The sequence below is a fragment of the Podarcis liolepis genome (genome assembly GCF_965112155.1).
Source record: "Podarcis liolepis genome assembly, chromosome: 12".
Classification (NCBI taxonomy): Eukaryota; Metazoa; Chordata; class Lepidosauria; order Squamata; family Lacertidae; genus Podarcis; species Podarcis liolepis.
The window spans coordinates 11,370,598-11,388,676 of record NC_139563.1 but is presented as its reverse complement, the minus strand read 5'-3'; the positions used below and the strand labels follow the sequence as shown (position 1 = coordinate 11,388,676).

At 42.8% G+C, this 18,079-nt stretch overlaps 1 protein-coding gene across 6 annotated transcripts in view; it reads right to left on the bottom strand.

Moving 5' to 3' along the window:
• GALNT11 (polypeptide N-acetylgalactosaminyltransferase 11) overlaps positions 1-15,717 on the bottom strand; it is a 34,361-nt gene extending 18,644 nt beyond the window's left edge. Inside the window, exons 1-4 of one of the 6 annotated variants that reach the window (XM_083466968.1) lie at positions 15,418-15,692; positions 12,083-12,159; positions 9,039-9,174; positions 1,852-2,184 (exon numbers count right to left, since the gene is read on the bottom strand). In XM_083466968.1, coding sequence (XP_083323094.1) covers positions 1,852-2,146 — 295 coding nt within the window. In that variant the 5' untranslated portion in view covers positions 2,147-2,184; positions 9,039-9,174; positions 12,083-12,159; positions 15,418-15,692. The other 5 variants (XM_083466970.1, XM_083466972.1, XM_083466971.1 and 2 more) reach the window with 5 other exon arrangements.
• Between the last annotated feature and the right edge of the window lie 2,362 nt (positions 15,718-18,079).

Here is an 18,079-nt window from a genome sequence, read left to right as displayed (position 1 = left end):
GCTGGTCTCAATAATTTTAAGTAGTCCCCAGTGATATAGCTGCGTGGGATTTCAGAGGAGGAGACATGGCTGTGTTTGCATGTTGATTCAATACACCTAGTCCACGCTAACCGCTCGTTAACCTCACTTGCCCATATGACAGGCAGGAGCATAGTAGGCAAAGAACAGTTTGCACAGTGCAAAGAGGACAAAATGGCATCAAGGGGCATAGAATACTCCACACCACTTTTCTTTTCTTTTCTAAACTTGCTCCTTCAGGATCTTCCAGTTGTGCAGAAAACACATCTACGTGTACATCCTTAACAACACTTGTCCATAATATACAGCCATACTGCAGTTAAAATTTTCAGGCCAGAAGACTACAGCTAGTTTGTTTTATTTTTCACTAAACATATTGAAACCGGTGGATCATGCAGCACAAAAAAGAAAAATCAAATCAAACCAGTGGGAGGCATGGTACAAAGGTTTAGAAAGCAGCATGCAATGAGTTCAAATTGTTTATTAATTTTGTGGCCTCTTACCTATTCTTGCACATCTGAGGACTAGAAACAAACACCTTTAGTTTGAAAACTCTGGAGAATGAACCTGGGCCTTGCCTATTTTTTTCTAGAATAGCCAGGGCCCAGGTTCATTCTCCACTCTTTTTAAAGGAGGGAATGCATCTTGGAAATGATTCTAAGCTTTCCTCCCTATTTTACAAAGCATATTCTCTCCTTGCTGCAACTAAAATTGCATACAGCTTATGGGTCATGTAACCTAATCTTCTTAACAGTCAAAGCCAATAGGCATCTTCAGTTCATTCACTATGAAGCAAGCATTCAGGGAAAGCGTGATCAAAAAAGTAAATAAGAATTTTTAGCTTCTCCAGTTTCATGAAGAAAAACCTACTGGTCAAAAATATGTTTCTGAGAGCTACATGCAGTAATAGCATTCTACATGCATTGGTTAATGATGAATAGGTTCCTCACCCTGAGGAAATAAGAAGGAAATTGAGGCTGGGAACCGGGTGCAGAGTACAACTGGCTCTGTGAAGAAAAGGTGCTATTGTACAAGACACCAGACAGAGGCTGCACAATTCTGTAGTCGTGACTGCTAAGCCTCTTCCTCATTCTCAGTTCCAGGGACTACACTCATTTCCCCTTATAGGTGGAACTACAGTAAAGAGACCATAAGTGGCTACATGAGCCGCTGTAAGGGTTCACTGTTGCCAGTTCTGGGCTTCCAGATTGGCCCACCACCACCTTCAATTATGAGAGAAAGAGGGGGGCAGAGAATGTGGGGGCACTTAGTTCCTTGGCTGGGATGTTTTTTTGAGGCTGGCAGATTCTGCAAGCCCTCAAAGATTGTGGGTTCCTCAAGGTTCCTGTTCCCCTATAATACCAAGACTCCTACAGAATCTTGCTCTTCCAAAGGTCTCCTCAGAGTCCAGACATTTCAGACCAAGCTGTACCCCTAATACTGTAGAATGTGATTCATAATGAACACTATGCTGTATGTCTGGCTTTCATATCATAAATAAAGCAAGTCTGATTACCTTATCAGATGATAATTTCTTTGCAGATGGCAAAACATCCCTAGCATATTTTGGCACTAAACTAGACAAAGATCTATTTGTATTTTAATGGTTTATTAAAATAGCAGATCTAACTGAATTGCCTCTGCATTTTTCATTAGTAATATATATGTCTGGCAATTACTAATCTGGGTAAACCACTGTGCTTCAAGAGCAAGCACTTTTCTAATTTAGGGCTCCCATTCATTTCCTGTCTGAAACTACATAGGAAGACAGAAGCACTTCACATCTGGTTTTCACAATATGAGTTTCAATGCAGTCAATTACTATTCACTTACCCATTTCAGGAGACATCTCAGTATCCCCCTTGATGGGATCCTGTGCAGCATTTCCCAATGGATTCCTGTTCTTACTGTATCTGTGGTGAGCTTCAGGTATGTGTACTGGCCCATGGACAAAACGGGGATAGATCTTTTTAGGAAATGGCTTCTGAGGTTCAAGCCCCTTGATGGGCACATTCTTGAAAGACTGGGTCTCTTCGCTGAAGTTGAAATAAATAAAGAGTAGAAGTGTCCAGGTCACAGATGTGAAGAGGCAGCCATAGCAGAAATAGCGAAGTGTGACACTTCCCATTGTAATCCTAGCATTGTTGTTAGCACATTCTCAATCCCCTAAAAAAATATAAAAGGGGAAAGGGTAAGATTTCCAATTACAAGCCTCTTCCTGAAAGCTGGCCTTTCAGAAAATGATCTATTTTAAATTAACTGTAGACTGTAATAATGTCTTGGGAATGATAATTTTTCATCCTATACAAAAACATCAAATCATACATCAACTTATCAGTATGCCAAGTTACCATAAAACTAAGGAACAGCAATGGATACAGAAATTTTAATTGAAGCATTAACAGCATTTTTACACAACTGATCATTGCAAATATTCTACAAAGAAAGCACCACATAATAAGATTACATTCTCAAATGCCTTGTGGGCATCTCAATAAAATGTCTATCTTGGATAAACTGCTGGCTTCCTGTTTCTAAATCAAGCATCACTCTCAGAAACAAATACTCCCTCCCTTTTCCTTTAAAAATCCTACTGCCCTTGACTTAACAAGCACTTTGTGTTGTATTTGCTTCAGCACTAACAGTGGTTAATGATAACTAAATTCCCTCTCAGGACTTGCAAAATCTGCTTCAGAACCTGATTAAAATAGGTATTCAGTCAATGAGTCCTTCCTTTTTTAAAACTAACAAGCTACTTGCAAATTCAACTGTTAGAAACAGACTGATCTTCACCTCCAATACTGGCTCTCAGCATTTGGAGCAAAGAGTGTGAGACGCAAAGAAAGAATGAAACAAATACCATGTTAAGCAAGTAAAGTTCATTTATTACTGGAAATGTCAGGTTGAGACACATTAACAGCAAATATAATCTGAACTTTAAACATTTACAGCCTAACTGCTTAAAATATTTGCAGGACAACTAATTTTTAACAGGGACCATGTTTTGAACTGAGCAAAGGCTGAAAACTCATAGAATCATAGAATCATAGAGTTGGAAGAGACCACAAGGGCCATCGAGTCCAACCCCCTGCCAAGCAGGAAACACCATCAGAGCACTCCTGACATATGGTTGTCAAGCCTCTGCTTAAAGACCTCCAAAGTAGGAGACTCCACCACACTCCTTGGCAGCAAATTCCACTGTCGAACAGCTCTTACTGTCAGGAAGTTCTTCCTAATGTTTAGGTGGAATCTTCTTTCTTGTAGTTTGGATCCATTGCTCCGTGTCCGCTTCTCTGGAGCAGCAGAAAACAACCTTTCTCCCTCCTCTATGTGACATCCTTTGATATATTTGAACATGGCTATCATATCACCCCTTAACCTCCTCTTCTCCAGGCTAAACATGCCCAGCTCCCTTAGCCGTTCCTCATAAGGCATCGTTTCCAGGCCTTTGACCATTTTGGTTGCCCTCCTCTGGACACGTTCCAGTTTGTCAGTGTCCTTCTTGAATTGTGGTGCCCAGAACTGGACACAGTACTCCAGGTGTGGTCTGACCAGAGCAGAATACAGTGGCACGATTACTTCCCTTGATCTAGATGCTATACTCCTATTGATGCAGCCCAGAATTGCATTGGCTTTTTTAGCTGCCGCGTCACACTGTTGGCTCATGTCAAGTTTGTGGTCAACCAAGACTCCTAGATCCTTTTCACATGTACTGCTCTCAAGCCAGGTGTCACCCATCTTGTATTTGTGCCTCTCATTTTTTTTGCCCAAGTGCAATACTTTACATTTCTCCCTGTTAAAATTCATCTTGTTTGTTTTTGCCCAGTTCTCTAATCTGTCAAGGTCGTTTTGAAGTGTGATCCTGTCCTCTGGGGTGTTAGCCACCCCTCCCAGTTTGGTGTCATCTGCAAATTTGATCAGGATGCCCTTGAGTCCATCATCCAAGTCGTTGATAAAGATGTTGAATAAGACTGGGCCCAAGACAGAACCCTGTGGCACCCCACTAGTCACTCTTCTCCAGGATGAAGAGGAACCATTGATGAGCACCCTTTGGGTTCGGTCAGCCAGCCAGTTACAAATCCACTGAGTGGTAGCATAGTCAAGACCGCATTTTACCAGCTTCTTTACAAGAATATCATGGGGCACCTTGTCAAATGCCTTGCTGAAATCAAGGTAGGCTACATCCACTGCGTTCCCTTCATCTACCAGGCTTGTAATTCTGTCAAAAAACGAGATCAGGTTAGTCTGACATGACTTATTTTTCAGAAATCCATGCTGACTATTGGTGATCACAGCATTCCTTTCTAGGTGCTCACAGACTGTTTGCTTAATGATCTGTTCCAGAATCTTCCCTGCTATTGATGTCAGACTGACTGGGCGGTAATTATTTGGGTCCTCTCTTTTCCCCTTTTTGAAAATAGGGACAACATTTGCCCTCCTCCAGTCTGCCGGGACTTCGCCTGTTCTCCAGGAATTCTCAAAGATGACTGCCAGTGGTTCTGAGATCACATCTGCCAGTTCTTTTAATACTCTTGGATGCAGTTCATCTGGCCCTGGAGACTTGAATACATCTAAACTAGCCAAATATTCTTGTACTATCTCCTTAGTTATTCTGGGCTGTGTTTCCTTTGCTGAATCATTTGCTCCAAATTCTTCAGGTCGGGCATTGTTTTCTTTATCGGAGAAGACTGAGGCAAAGAAGGCATTGAGGAGTTCAGCCCTTTCTGTGTCCCCTGTTTGCAATTCACCATCTTCTCCTCTGAGTGACCCCACTGTTTCTTTGTTCTTCCTTTTGCTACGAACATACCCATAAAAGCCTTTTTTGTTGCTTTTAACCTCTCTAGCAAGCCTGAGTTCATTCTGTGCTTTAGCTTTTCTGACTTTGTGTCTACACGTGCTGGCTATTTGTTTGAATTCCTCTTTGGTGGTTTCCCCCCTTTTCCATTTTTTGTACACATCCTTTTTTAATCTTAATTCATTTAAAAGTTCTTTAGATAGCCACCCTGGCTTCTTTAGGCATCTTCCATGTTTCCGTCTCATTGGTATTGCCTGACGTTGTGCTTTTACTATCTCCCTCTTAACAAACTCCCAGCCATCATGAACTCCCTTTCCTTTTAGTATTGCTGTCCATGGGATCTCACCCAGCACTTCCCTAAGTTTTATGAAGTCGGCTTTCTTAAAGTCAAGAAATTGAGTCCTAGTATGCTTGGCTGCTCCTTTCCGCTGTATAGTAAACTTCAGAAGAGCATGATCACTCGCGCCTAATGATCCTTCCACTTCTACCCCACTAACCAGGTCATCAACATTGGTTAGGACCAGATCTAAAATGGCTGTTCCTCTTGTTGCTTCTCCCACTTTCTGGACAATGAAGTTGTCTGCAAGGCCAGTGAGGAATCTGTTTGACCTTATGCTCTTGGCTGAGTTTGACGTCCAACAAATATCCGGGTAATTGAAGTCCCCCATTACTACTATCTCCCTTCCTTTTGCATGCTTGGCCATCTGTTCCAGGAAGGCATCATCTATGTCCTCCGTTTGGCTTGGGGATCTATAGTAAACTCCCACAATGAGGTCTCTGTTATTCTTCTCTCCCTTAATTTTGACCCAAATGCTCTCACTTTGGCTTTGAGGTTCTAAATCTTGGATCTCTTCACAGGTATACACATCCCTGACATATAACGCCACTCCTCCTCCTTTCTTGTCTGGTCTGTTTCTCTGAAATAGATTGTATCCCCCCATTATTACATTCCAATCGTGGGACTTATCCCACCAGGTTTCAGTGATGCCTATTATGTCATATTTAGTTTGCTGTACCAAGAGCTCAAGCTCATCTTGTTTATTTCCCATGCTTTGCGCATTAGTGTACAGACATTGAAGTCCATTAATTATTCCCCCGTGTCTCTTATTTAAGGATTTTTTCCTCCCACCACTAGGTCCGTGTGCTGCTTGCTCCATTTGGTCTATGACATTTGGATGATCATCTTCATTAATTGATAGACTCCTACCTTCAGGAGCACTGTCTCCCTCCCCCACATTAGTCAGTTTAAAGCCCTCCTGATGAGATTTCTGAGATTTTTGGCAAAAACATTTCTCCCAACCGTTGTGAGGTGCAGCCCATCACTTGCCAGAAGTCCATCTTCAAGAAACTGCAGTCCGTGATCTAAGAATCCAAACCGTTCCTGTTTACACCATTTGCGAAGCCAGCTGTTCACTTCCACTATTTTCCCCTCTCTCCCTGGGCCACGTCGTTCAACTGGGAGGACAGACGAGATGACAATTTGTGCATTTAGTTGCTTCAATTTCCTGCCGAGAGCCTCATAGTCTCTTTTGATCTTCTGGAGGCTATTGCTTGCAGTGTCATTGGTTCCCACATGAACCAAGAGGAAGGGGTATTTGTCAGTGGGTTTTATGATTCCTTGCAGTCGTTCAGTTACATCTTGGATCTTAGCCCCGGGGAGACAGCACACTTCCCGAGACATCTTGTCAGGCCCACAGATCACTGCTTCTGTTCCCCTCAGTAGGGAATCCCCTATCACCACTACACGCCTCCTCTTGGGTTTGGTCAGGGTTTTTCCATGAGCTGTCCGTTCCAAGGTCGCCTGCACATTCCCTGAGGACTGACTTTGCTGCTCGTCTTCATATACCTGATCGACTGTAATGAGGGAGAGATCCTCAAATGGAGTCTGCTCTTCGTCCTCCATGCTAGGGGAGAGGACCTCAAAGCGATTGTGTATTTCTAAACAATCAGAGTGAACCCTGGGCCTCCTACTTCTTTGAGTCACGTTTCTCCATATATCTGGCTCCTGTATTGGTGAACTATCCTCCTTCTCAGGGGAGTCCCCTGTCTCCTCCTTGGTGGGGACGGTGTGCTCTGTTGCTTCCAAGAAGAGCTCCAGCTCTCTAATTCTTTGGAGCGTAGCTACACGTTCCTCCAGTTGCTGTACTTTGTCTTTTAAAAGGGCAATCAACATGCAATTGCTGCAGGTAAAGCTGCCTGCAACCTTTGGCAAGATGGCAAACATTGCGCAGGAATCGCAGGCGACTGCAGCTGTTCCCTCCCCTTCCATCTTGAGATCGTGTTGTTGGGGGTGGCTACAGAGGTCCTCCATCATAAAAAGCTTGAAGACAGGACAAATGACTTCCCCCACAAAAAAAAAAAACCTAGGTCTCCCCCAACAAACGTTTGAGACTAGCTCCCCTAAATCTATAAGATGCCCTACAAACTCTGATAAGCTCCTCCCACAGCTAATCCCCTGCCTCAACAGAAACCCTGCCCCCTCTGACCTTTACACAGGGAAAACAGCTAATCAGCCACAAAGAAACACACACACACACTCAGCAACTTTAGTTCTATTTTAACTCATCCTACAGGAGAAAAGACATGAATTCTCAAACTTTGTTCTCTTAAATACACAGAAACTCTGGTTCTTCACTTGAGTGCTGCACCACTTCACTCTTGTTTACCCATGTCAGAAAGAACTACTGCAACACCATGTCAATGGAACAAGGGATTGCTGCAGGTGAGGTGGAAAGACCCTGGATCATACCAAGCTCTGGGTCACCAGTCTCTGTTACTAACTTATTGTGTAGTTGCAATTACAGAAAATATTTTTCTAGACCCAGGACACAATTGGTAATCAGCTTCTTCTTTCCCCTCCCCTTCAATGACACAAGGAATTACCGGTACATACACCTGGCTCTGTTTTTCTCCCTCTGCAATCCACAACACTTGCACCTCAAACTCAAGATTTGGCACTGGATTAAGAGTTTCTGCAACTAGCCATAGAGTATTTACTTACCAAGGCCAAGAAATCCATGACTGAAAATACTTAAGCACAAATATGATGGCCTCTCTATGTTGGCCACTCAGTAGAATTTTCAAACAAGGAACAGTATATTTCCTATGAGAATGTCATAACAAGTTAAGAAACATGTTCAGTTCCTGCCCCTTCCTACTTAATTTTGAAATTTATTCTTAATTTTGCTTATAGGCCTTGCTGCAAAGAGCAGTGGCAATGATGCTTCAGCCTCCCACAAATTTTAATTTGCCCACAAACCTGCACTGGCATATATACATATACATGCTGCAATATTACTAATAATATATGCTATGACCGCTGAATTTAAGTCCTCTGAACAGAAGAGAACTAATGCTGCAATCCTATACCCATCAACTTAGGACTAAGCCCCTTAAACCAAATTCAATGAACAGACATGCACAGGAGTACACACTAAGTTTCCAGTATTAGCTGCTGGTCATTAACAGTGAGACACTTTGTCCTCACCAGTACTGTAGTACAAGAAGGGACTGGAAGGTCAATTTCCTAGATACAAGTAATCCAGTGTACCTATAAAAATTAAGTCATCTTCACAGAGTTTCTTCAAACTGTATCCATAGCACTTGGTTAAATGAGCTGTAAAGGAATGCTGCAGATACACACATCTCAGCTGGACAGTTTTAAGATTCGCTTTCTGAATTATAGAGTGAAAAAACCAAGTACTGACCTTTCTCTATTAAAGTGCACGCTAGCAGAGGACAATGTTATGTAGTAAAAGCATGTGCCCTGTAGTTACAGCATAATCTAGTTGGTGTTTTCATACCAATAATTACAATAAAAAGCACAGCAGCCCTTTAATTAAAACCAGTCCACTCCCAAAAGGATTCAAATCCCCACTCAATCCAATGGGTGACCTTGGGACAGTCACTATCTTAGGAATGACCTACCTGACAAGGGTGTTGGCAAGGATAAAATGGAGAAAGAAGCGTGGAAACCACCTTGAGTTCCTTGGAGTAATGGTGGAATGTAAATATAATAAAAATGGTTTAAAAGGAGGGGGGCAATTTGTGTGCCACTCTGGAAAAATACAGCTACTCTTAAAATTTGATTGTATATATAATTCTACAAATCACAATGACATATCACAATCGACACAGGAGACAGTTATAAAGCAAGCTAGTCAAAACATGAAGTCCAAGAAGTAATGCTGATATCTTCAAAACAGATGCATTTCTTTCAACCTGCCTATTTTATTTCAGCTTCAATGTTCCCTTTCCAAAGGTAGTATCCTTCTTGTTTGCCATATTACTCTAATTCTACTTGATGCTGTTTCTCCTGGGAGACGCAGAGGTCCGAAATATCTCTTTCCTCCTTTATGTTGCTCAAGAAAAACAGATACAAGAAAATAGTGTTTGCAGCATCCAAACCAAATTGCTCAGACCATCTCAGTTAAACAGTACTATTTAAAGAACAAAATAGCATCAGGCATCTCTACACAAGACACCACTTGTATGGCAGAAGACACAATAACAGAAGACACCTCTTACACGACAGTCTCTAAACTGAAAAGTCCCAAATGCTGTAGCCTTTCGTCATACAGGACTTGCTGCCCCATCATTGTGGCTGCCCTTTTCCAAACCTGTTCTCTTCAATACCCTTTTTAAAGTGAGAAGATCAGAACTATACTCCAATTGTAGTCATTCCCACAGGAAGTAGTGATGGTCCCCAGCCTGGATGGTCTTAAAAAGGATTAGAAAAATTCAGGAGGATAAGCCTATCAGTGCTCTGCCATCATGGCTGTGTTCTGCCATCATGGTGGTATGCTTCTGATTACCAGATGCTGGAAACTGCGGGACAGAGGAGTGCTCTTATCCTCATATCCTGCTTGCAAGTTTCCAACAGGCATCTGGATGGCCACTGACAGAACAGGATGCTGGACTAGATGAGCCTTTTGTCTGATCCAGCATGCTCTTCTTCTGTTCGTATGAAAATCAAGCAAGTCTACTATCACATTCTTAAAGGGGTCTAATAATAATAATAATAATAATAATAATAATAATAATAATAATAATAATTTATTTATACCCCATTCATCTGGCTGAGTTTCCCCAGTCACTCTTGGCAGCTCCCAATCGAATATTAAAAACACAATACAGTGGTGCCTCGCAAGACAAAATTAATCCGTTCCGTGAGTCTCTTCGTCTAGCGGTTTTTTCGTCTTGCGAAGCAACCCTATTAGCGGCTTAGTGCTATTAAAGGCTTAGCGGCTATTAAAGGCTTAGCGGCTATTAAAGGCTTAGCGGCTAAAAGGCTATTGGCGGCTTAGCGGCTTAGAAAAAGGGGGGGAAAGCAAAAAAAAATCGGAACACTCGCAAGACGTTTTCGTCTTGCAAAGCAAGCCCATAGGGAAATTCGTCTTGCGAAGCAGCTCAAAAACGGAAAACCCTTTCGTCTAGCGGGTTTTCCGTCTTGCGAGGCATTCGTCTTGCGGGGCACCACTGTACCACATTCAACATTAAAAGTTTCCCTAAACAGGGCTGTCTTCAGATGTCTTTTAAAAGTAGGATAGTTGCTTATTTCCTTGAAATCTGATGGGAGGGCGTTCCACAGGGCAGGCACCACTACCAAGTGAAGACTGAGATGCTTAGGAATCTAGGTCCCATGTCCAGCACTGACTTCCACACTTGTATGGTACAAATAGATTTATACCATGTTGCATATAGTCTTTGCTCCATGCCACAAGCCATGCTTTATTTGCCCTATACAACTCAAGTAAAAAATATTACCAACGTGAAATACAAATTTCACAACCCATAATTAATTCCCTGAGTGCAAAAATTGAGTTTGGCATCAGAATGTTGCCATGTTTTCTTTCTTTTTTAGCTGAAAGATACTGCAAATTCTGACTATGGTGAAATGGCTATATTCCATCATTGCTTCCACAGAGTTTTAACTAGTTCTAGCTTTTCTAAAACTTTCACTGATTTTGCAGACATGAGGATAAATTGAGGAAAACATTCTGTCAAATTTTTTCCCCAAATATGAGACAAACGGAAAGGCGGTTCATTATTAATCCTGACTAATAAAAATCTGAACAGTTCTATATCCCAAAGAGCCATAATATGTTATAGTCTGGTTACAAAGTAACTGCAAGTTCCCAAATAGTTGAAAGCTGTAGGTACCTAGATTGGGGCAAATAGCCTCAGTTTACATTAGCACTTTGATTAGCCTTAAAAGAATAACAGCTTAAGGTTTGTAGAAAACAAAGGTGCTCATGGCTTAAATGATGATAACAAGGATGTCTGTTATTCTACCCAAAATATCAAACTTAAATCTAAACACTTTTATGCAATCCATGCATGCTTTTAGGAAATGTAACGTTCTCAAGAGAGTTAGGAAGAAACAGAAAATTAAAGCTGTCTATAGACACGTGAAACAGATATTCAGGCAACCTTATAATATATTAAGATAGAAAATTTTAGCAGTAGCTATAGTAGGCTAAGTATCTATTGTATTTTTTCCACAACAATAGCTAAGAATACTTGGCTACCATCACAGATCAGACTGAATAAGCTACTAAAAGTTTCATGACCAAGCTGCTGGATTGAAATATAATAGATTGGTTAAATGTCATCTAACAGGATCACATGTCTCAATGAGAGGCAGATAGACCTTTTTCTTGGCACACATAAAAGATTTCACGGTTGATAGACCAGGCCTAGAGGACCATGAACTGATCAAGGTGAGGGAAAATGGAACCACTTCCAAGAAGTGCATCAAGACAGGTTTGTCTCTTAAAACACCACTAAAACCATTCACAGCAGAAGAAACACCTAGCCAGAACCAAAAGCTGAAGTGAAAGCTTCTAAACCCTTCCAAACAGAGTTACCAACTGGGAGATACAGAAGGTACAGGTGCACTGGGCACCATGCCAGCAGAGGTCATAGAATTTTAGCTTTCTTTGTATTTAAAAAAAGGGCAGCAGTCAATCAGATATATCAAAAGAAAGTTAGAAAACAAAACACAAAAACAATGTTAAACCAAAGAGGTTTTCCTCCACAAAGTGGAGGGAGCATGTGCGAGCTTAATCCAGCCCTCAATATTTTATTCAAGTTGGTGCCCGATTTACAGGTTTTGAACTCAACAAAGGAACTGACTAGGTATGATACCACTACTGCGAAAGGCAGGTCATGTTCATTTTCCATCTAGCACCATAGAAAAAGAATCTGAGCAATACTCCAATCTAGTTGAAACGCATCAATAGAGTTGTGAAATATAGACTAGCTTACTGTGACATCATCCTCACTGAGTGAAAGACAGGAAAACAAAGGCTTTCTGCTTCTTCCGCATTCTGAAAGCTGAAAAACTGGAACGGTCATAAAAAATGCAATCAATAAATCAAGTTCTAAGATTGTTACCTAAGGTGAACTATCAGTCTTAGCTTAAATCTATGCATATACCAGCCTTCAAATAACTTAAGAACTGCACTCTTTTTTTACCCCTCTCAGATCGGAATTGTTTCAGCAACAGCATCTTTGGAGAGAATGCACTTCCCAATTCTATAACTTTGGCAAGCTGATGGAAATGAAGAAACTGTAGAGGCAATACTATAGCTTCCTTCACTTTTTTAATTCTCCTTTTTTAAAAAAGAAATGGTTGCATACCACTTTTGTCTTGCTAAAATTGTTTCATCTTAAGCCTCTTTAAAACTGTACTATTGGTTTCCAACATCCAATTGAAATAACAAATGGGTTATTGAGGAAGGCAGAAGCCTAAACATTTAACAAAGCAGCTGTAAATCACTCTATTTGTTTATTCAGTTATTTATTTGTGTATCTACTGTAACTACACACATGCACACACATTAAAAAAAGACTGGCAATCACATCCACCGCTAAACCCAATATGTTTTGACTATACACAATTTTGGCTTTAGGCACAATCTCTAGAACGTAGCCCCCACATAAGTTTTCCTAGGTCAGTTCTGTAATTTTCCCTATATTATCCCCTGCTTCAATAACTAGTACTTAATCAACATGGTACTAAACCCATCTCTGCCAGAAGATTAGACTTTGTAGGGTTTAGCTGGATTACTGCAGCAATCAGAGGCTGAAGAATGGTTCTCCTTTCCATATCCTACTTTATCCTTCTATACACTCTCCACAACAATTGTTCAGTCATGAACAATACTTCAGTTATGAGAATACCACCCAAAAATAATAAAAGGGCACTACCTATGCAACACATCACTAGTAGTGACAGTGAAGATAAAATTAATAATACATTGTTCTCACCTACATGCACGCTGGGGCTGTAAAATCCACATTTTACAAATGTCTGCAATACAATAACAGGATGCAATTGCAACATATTAAGGAAACAAATGAAAGTTTTTTCTGATTCACTGTTGATATCCTAATCATCTGCCAATTCTCAACATTGCAACTGTGATAAATAATAGTAAGGATCGTTGTTGCTTAACCTAGTCAACAGCAGTAGTAATTAAATTCCTGAGCAAAATAAAGCAACTCCCTGTCCTGCACTAACTTGTGCCAAGGAAAACGCAAGGATTATTGAAGCACAGAAATCCAGGTCATGTGATATGTTAAGAATGGAGCTATTCTGTCTCCTACCTCACACTGTTGCTATTTTCCAGCCAACAAGGTTCAGGAGTTAGGGCATTCCATAGCAGATATAACATGACACAATGGGAGTTTTTAAAACATTATTTCCAATGTTATTTTAACTTGAACTTTCCACAAGAGAAAGATGCCTAAGGTGACAATCCTATATACATTTATCTGAGAGTAAGTGTCACTAAAGTCAATGGGATTCAGTTTTCAGTAGACATGCATAAGGCTACAGTGAATAGGAATATTTTGATCAATAAATTGAATATTTTTCTGTAGCTACTAAAAGTAAGCATGCAATAACCCATAGCTATACAAAACTTCTAACCAGGGCTTAGAGAAACTCTTACCAATTAAAAAAAAGTGTGAAAACTTACTTCAGATACTCTACTCAGTGCTATTTTTCTAGAAAAAGAGATGCCAGAACTCACCATAAACGCCTCCCTTGTTCTCTTATAATAGCAATGGTGCCCTGCCACCTCAGAGGTGCTGGAACTGAATTCCGTTGAGTTCTGGCTGAAAAAAGCCCTGCTTATACTTAAAAAAAAAACACTACCACATATCATTCCTATATAAGCAGGGATGAAATTCTAAACATCAAAACCTGTACAAATATGAAGAGAGCTTCCACCATGACATTTGCTTCTGCCTTACAATGGTAGAGAATCTATGATATGGTCATCATAATAGAATGCTATACATTTCAGTATACAGAAAATTCTGGCTCACACCAGTTTCTCCTTTTCCACAACTCATGTTAGAAATGCCTGTTCCACTTTCTCCACTACATTACGATCAGCAAACAAATAAAATTCTAATGGTTGCTCAGTGGCAAGTCTGACTGAATTAATTGGGTCTTACTCCCGGAAAAAGTGTGTTTTGGACTGAGGCTTTCTCTCAGCTGCCGATTTATTGACTGCCACATTCTGACCGGGGCTGAAAGCATTCATTAGGTAGCACAAAAGAGCATCTCAAAGGAGCAAAACCATCTTGCTCATTGGTTGCAAGAACTTGTAAGCAGCTGGTTGTATAAACAAACAAAAAAACAACAACAAAAAACACCCACAAATCTTCCAACTCCAGTTTCCCAATATCCTACAAAGGTGGGGGGGAAAGGAACACCACCATGACAACAACCCCACACTTCTGCATACTGTACATACTGATCTTCCACCTCCCCATTGCACAGTGCGTACAAAAGAGGGACCTACCTAACCTGCATGTGGAGATCTCGAAAAGGTACCTCCTGGCACTGCGGCAAACAGGAGAGGAAAAGGAAGGCAACAACTGGCCTGCGAAAACTGCTCATATTTTTACTCACCTGATGCACTGTTGCCTCAGGTGCACGTCCCCCTGATTGATTGATTGATTGATTGATTGATTGATTGACTGGTTGATTTGTCCTCTCCAAAACGGGAGGAAAGAACCGATTCCCTCCCTCCTTCGTCTATCCCCCCTTTCGGAATTTAGATTATCAGGCTCCCGAGCCAGCGTCTGTCTCTCCCCGGCCCCTCCCTGCCAAGTTTCTCCTCGCTCACCGAGATTCAGCGCAATTCCTTGCACGTCTTACACACGCGTAGGTCCCACCGGCGCTGACTCCCAGGCTAGCAGGACACAAGAGCGCGCGCGCGCGCGCACCCCAAACCGTCCTTCGTTTGCTAAGTTAGGTATGTTCCGTAAAAGAACGTTGGAGGATGCCGTTAACATTTAAACACTGACAACGGCGGGGACGGGGCGGGGAGAAGCAGGACGTTAATTCACGGGCTGACTGACTTTGCAGCGAGCGTGGCACGGAAGAGGAGACTCCGGACGAGGAGGAATACTGCTGGCGGGGGGTAGGAGAAAGGCGAGAGGGGCCGACGCGGCTCCCCCATTCAATCGGCGCCCCGGGAGCAGGCCTGGCGTCCGCACCAAAACCACAGCCGGGCGCCTCAGGGCGCTTTCCTGAGGCGGGGAGGAGGTCTCTGCTGCCGCAGCCGGTACCTCAGACTCACCCGCGTTGTGGCCACCGTGCGACGCGGTTGCTGGAGGGCGGCAAGGCTCAGGAGCGCGACTCGTCGGAACCGCCACCATCCTCTTCACCTGAGGGACAGAGAGAGAGAGAGGCGCTGGAGGCAACGGCTCTCTGAGGGGAGCGCGCGAGGGGGGTGGGCAGCGGCGCGAGGCACCAACCGTCAGCGGGAAGGTGGGAGGGAGCCGGAGGAGCGGGGAAGCGGGTGAGGGGGGGGGGACAAACCGCTCCTCCGCGAGCCGCCTCGCCGCGGCCGCTTAGTGGACACGGTCGGCCACGTGACGTCCCGCTCGCTTGTTCGCAGGCGCGAGCGTGCGCGCAGTGCGCGTCGCCATGACACGAGAGGCAGGGCTGTTTGCTGCTTGCCTCTCCCGCTGCTCTCTCGAGCTCTCTCGAGCGGCGGGACAGGCAAGTTTTAAGGCAGGCGGGCGGGAGATCCGGCCCAGCCCACGCCCTTTGAAAATGTGGCTGGTGCACAGCACGTGAAGTAATAACGCAAAAGAATCTCTCCCAGAGGTCTTGCATGAATTGGAAATAGAGAAAGAAAGAAATATCCACTCTTGTTTATTTTGCTACATTTTAAAGAGGTCAAGTACTCTACTAATAGTTTATAATGCTGTTTTAGATATCGTCTTTTGGGCTGTTTGTACCTTTATGCCTCCGGCCCTGAGGTGAGAAATGGCTTTCCTCCTTGGGGGCCAGATTCCCTCATAATGACAGCTTTGGGGGCCGGATTCTGACAGGGGAAGGCAGCAACTTTTTGTTTATTTATTTCTATGCCACCAACACAAAGAGAGAAAGTGGCTGTGAACAGCATAAAACCAACTTCAGTTGCATTGGTAAAAATGACTTCAAAGGCTTGAGGAGACTATTGTGGTTGCTGGGTGTGGCATTCATCTTCCTTTGCAGCAACCCCTAATCTGCAGTTCTGTGCTCTCTTCCCTAGTGTGATAGATGTGGTTTCTTTCTTGTGGTGAGACTTCCTGTATCAGGTTGATGGTGATGCCAATTTCCCACTTGCACTGTGTCAGGAAGATTTTGGGCATCACATGGCAGGAGCGAATCTCAAAGATGTGCTCTCCCAGCCACATTCCCAGCGTGTTCACACTCCTGTCTCAGAATGGCAGGATCCCCAAGGACATACTTTATAGAAAGCTGGCTTCAGTCATCAGGCCCATTGGCAGACCAACTCTGCATTACAAAGATGTATGCAAATGTGACATGAAGGCTGGCAACATCCCCCACCCTGTGGGAATCCCTTGCAGGATGATCACAGCGCCTGGAGACAATTGGTCAGGTCATGTATCCACAGCAATGACCAGAGGAGGAGCACAGAAAGAAGAAATGCCTGGGCATACTGTATCTGCACCAGTACCTTCATCTGCCCCACCTGCAACAAAACATGTCTCTTCCATATTGGTCTCTATAGCCACAGCAGGTGCCGTAACTCTCGAACTTCACCCCTGAAGGCACACTTTTCCACTGTCTCCCAAGATAGACAGATCCCAACCATGTTGGTCTCATCTAAGAAGACTGTGGTCAATGTAAATTTTTCATTCGTAAGCATGAAAAATAAAATTTAAGGGTCTGCGAATGGGATCAGCTATTGATCTACATCATGTGGAGGCAGTGTTTTAATCAACAAAAAGTATGCCTCCACTCTCACAACTTTAGAAAACACTTGCCTTAAATGTGAATGTTTGGGGGGGGGCGGATTCCTTTGTGGCATAGGTTATTTGAAAGACCATGATTATTTTTTCATAATGATAATTAGTAAACCTAAGAAGTGAATCTGTTGTTGTGAAAAAAGTACTAAATGTAAAGCAGTTTAAACATTTCATAAGATTCCATAGCAGAGAGGCTGTTCTCCACATGGCTTAATCTAGCTTGGCTTGACAGCACCCACATTAACTGGGTGTTGCAGGGACCCTAATCTTGTTCAGAAGGCAGTGTTTGCTCAAAGGAATGCATGCTTTTAATGCTCTTATGCTCAGGCAGCTTAGGAACACATGCAATTCAAGAAACTGTATTAATTAGTGGGAATAAAGAGCCACTCCCCCCACTAATCTCTTACACTTAACCTCCTGCACAGTTTCTAGAGGGCAGAACATTTCAGTGTTTCCATCTGTTAACTGTTCAGCACCTCGAGGGCAATGTGTGTTAGAAAAGTTGCTAAGGCACAAACAGCTTATAATATGCTCAGAGCCTTTTAGAAAGAAAGCAATAATATAAAGCATGTACAATTTGTCCTTAATAACCACAACATTCTCTCTGTTGGAAGCCACCTTTTTCTTTGCTGGACTGTTTTCCTGGTACAAAAGCAAGAAAACAGCATTTTTTAAGGAGCTGCGTCATGGGTATGGTATTCTTAATCCATCTTTCCTGGTTCAGAGGCTTGGGGCCTGGTATTGCATATCTGAGGACCGTAGGAAGCTGCCACGTGCTGAGCTGGACCACTGGTCGGTCTATCTCAGTACCATCAATGCTGCCTAGCAGCAGCTCTCATGGCTTTCAGATAGGGATATTTTCATCCTGGTTAGATATGACAGAGATTAGACCCAGGACCTTCTGCATGCAAGGCAGAATGCTGCCCCAATGAACTAAGAAAGGGTGAGTGGGACCATGTTCCCCCCCCCAGCCCTTAC